This window comes from Ipomoea triloba, chromosome 4, assembly GCF_003576645.1.
Source record: "Ipomoea triloba cultivar NCNSP0323 chromosome 4, ASM357664v1".
NCBI lineage: Eukaryota > Viridiplantae > Streptophyta > Magnoliopsida > Solanales > Convolvulaceae > Ipomoea > Ipomoea triloba.
In genome coordinates, this window is record NC_044919.1 from 10,253,562 (window position 1) to 10,256,318 (window position 2,757).

The 2,757-nt window shown below is 35.2% G+C and overlaps 1 protein-coding gene across 1 annotated transcript; it reads left to right on the plus strand.

Annotated features, from left to right (window-relative positions):
• Window positions 1-228: 228 nt before the first annotated feature.
• LOC116015771 lies at window positions 229-1,187 on the plus strand. Its single transcript, XM_031255943.1, has 2 exons — window positions 229-697; window positions 808-1,187. Exons 1-2 carry the CDS (start codon window positions 229-231, stop codon window positions 1,185-1,187), a joined length of 849 nt encoding a protein of 282 aa, XP_031111803.1.
• Window positions 1,188-2,757: the final 1,570 nt, after the last annotated feature.

Here is a 2,757-nt window from a genome sequence, read left to right on the forward strand (position 1 = left end):
AAATCACTAATTTATATATATATATAACCCTGCCCAAAATCATTGTGCATATAAATCACAAATCGTGCAATCATCATATTGAATGCTTATTTTTAAAATTACATGTCTAAAAAATAACATTAAATACTACACTAAAAATAAACATTCATAAAATAACATTCAATGCACTACAAATAAACTTTCAACATACTAAAAATAAAGGGTTATCATTTACTAACCCATGCTCATATGCAGCAAGAACCAGCGTTGGAGTTTTCTGATTGGAGGAAATTGTGGAGCTTGAAGGTGCCACCTAACATACGAAACTTTCTGTGGAGGTGTGTTCGGTACTTGCTACCTGTTAAGGAAGTGTTACGTACCAAGCATGTTGTTGTTGGTGGCGGCTGTTCTCTATGCTCCTCAGAATCGGAAACGATCGAACACATTTTCTGTGAATGTCCAATTGCATGTCAGGTTTGGGGTTCTCACTCTATTTTGCATGAAGTTTCTTTTGTGGAATTTGTGAAAGCAGAGCTTGATAACCATGATAATGATCGTGCTCTACGCATGGCAGCTATCTTTTGGACTTTGTGGCGTGTGAGAAATGATCTGGTGTGGAATGGAAAATCGTGGTCAGTGAGCATGATTAAAGCTCAAGTAGATGTTCTCATATCATCATGGAAGCAGTGTTATAGCTCACCTGAATCTTCCACTCATGGTATTAATTTATTTACTAGCACATGGACTCCCCCCCAAATGGTAAATTCAAATGTAATGTTGATGCTGCCCTTGGGATTGATAATGTGAGTTTTGGTGTTGTGCTTAGAGATCACACGGGTGGATTTGTGGCTGCATATGCTGGACGAATGAACTGTGCTCGGGATCCTTATCTTGCTGAGACCATGGCCGCGAAAGAGGCTCTCACTTGGCTCAAAAATCGTGTTATGCCTAATACTATAGTCGAGTTGGATTGTTTAAATTTCTGTACCAATTTCAATTCTCAGTATGAAGATTTTAGTTATATTGGTTTGATTATTAAGCAATGTCGTGTAATTGCTAGAGACATTGGCGACGTTCATGTCTGCCACGTCAAAAGGTCAGCGAATCATGTGGCTCATGTGCTTGCACGGGCGGCTGGTTCTTTCCCTGTCCTTACTGAATGGGACACTGTCCCGCCGGATTGTATTTCGGATTTGCTTTTGCTTTAATGAAGTTGATTTTGTTTTTCAAAAAAAAAAATAAATCTTATACGAGTCATCCACGTTATAATAATTCTAGTTGATCCCCTTCATCTAGGGCTATTAACGAACCGAACATAAATGAACGGAGACTGTTCGTGTTCGTTTGTTAAGGATTTTGGGGTGTTCGTGTTCGTGTTCGTTTGTTAAGGTTTTTGAAAATCTTGTTCGTGTTCGTTTGTTAAGCGTTCGTTAGTGTTCGTTAACGTTCGCGAACATGTTCACGAACGTGTTCGTTAACGTTAACGAACACGTTCACGAATGTGTTCGCAAACGTTAACAAACACGTTCAAGAACACGTTCGTGACCCCTTAATAACCAAACACCAGCACATGTTCATGAACACAATTTGTTCGTGAACAATAAATAATCTATGTTCACGTCTTCACGAACAATTGTATATATATATATATATATATATATATATTTGTAAACATGTTCGTGAACATTATTAAACGAGCTTGTTCACGAACACTTAGCAAACGAGCTTATCACTGTTCAAACTCTGTTCGTTTATTAACCGAGCTTTAAAATTTGTTTGTTAATGTTCGCTTGCCTTAATAAACGAACATAAACGAATGCTAACCGAGCTCAAACACGAGTAGTTTGTCGAAAACTCTGTTCGCTAACGGCCCTACCTCCATCAATCGATCTCATAAATCATAATCTCGAAGGCTTTAGGCTCTGTTTGTGATACAAACTTGGTTAGAATTACGATATTGATTTTTGGGATATATATATTTTTGGCGCAACCATGCATTTGTAGCAGTTAATATATATACCTAATATGTGTTGATAAAAGGGATGCAATAATATCTAAGTATTAGTGTATTGTCCCTCTCCTCCTTAGCCTTTATAGTCTCACGCATAGCCTTCAATTCCTTATCCTAAAATTTTTGTATTTCTATTTTACTTTCACTCTTATATTTTAATCTCCCTTTTGTTTTATTTAGAGTATGCTTCTACATGCCCACGAGTTCTTAGTTCACTGACTCAATATATAGTATTTGGAAAAAGAGACCAATGTTCGAACATCGACAGCGATTCTATGCGCACCGACATTTGGTCATGTCTGATGAGTCATTATTGAGTTACCGTGATTTACATCATTCTAATTAAATTGAAGTCTATCGAACTATTAACATATCAATTTAATAAAACTGAACTAAACAAGAAATAAACTACTAATTCTGTTCAGTGAATACAATGAAATTTAAAATAATAATTTATTTTAAAACATTACTCTTATAACTTTTCAGAATGAAATAATAAATTTTATTTATTTTATGGGAAAAATACTGTTTTTCCTTAATTATATACTTATAGTGTTTCCCTCCAAATTATTCATGTAACCACATAAGTCCTCTTAATTACTTTAAAAATAGTGAGTTTCCTCCTTTTATGTCAAATGAACATTTTTACTTTTTAAAATAAGTATTTCATTTATTTTTTTTTTCACCAAAAGGTTTGAACCGACAATTCAAACTAGAACTGCTGGTTCCGGTTTATCATTTTTCAGAACCGTGAACTAGAACCAAAT

Coding starts and splice junctions, on each gene's coding strand:
- LOC116015771 (XM_031255943.1), top strand. CDS start 229: ATGCAGCAAGAACCAGCGTTGGAGTTTTCTGATTGGAGGAAATTGTGG. Junction 698..807: donor ACCTGAATCTTCCACTCATG/GTATTAATTTAT, acceptor TTGTGCTTAGAG/ATCACACGGGTGGATTTGTG.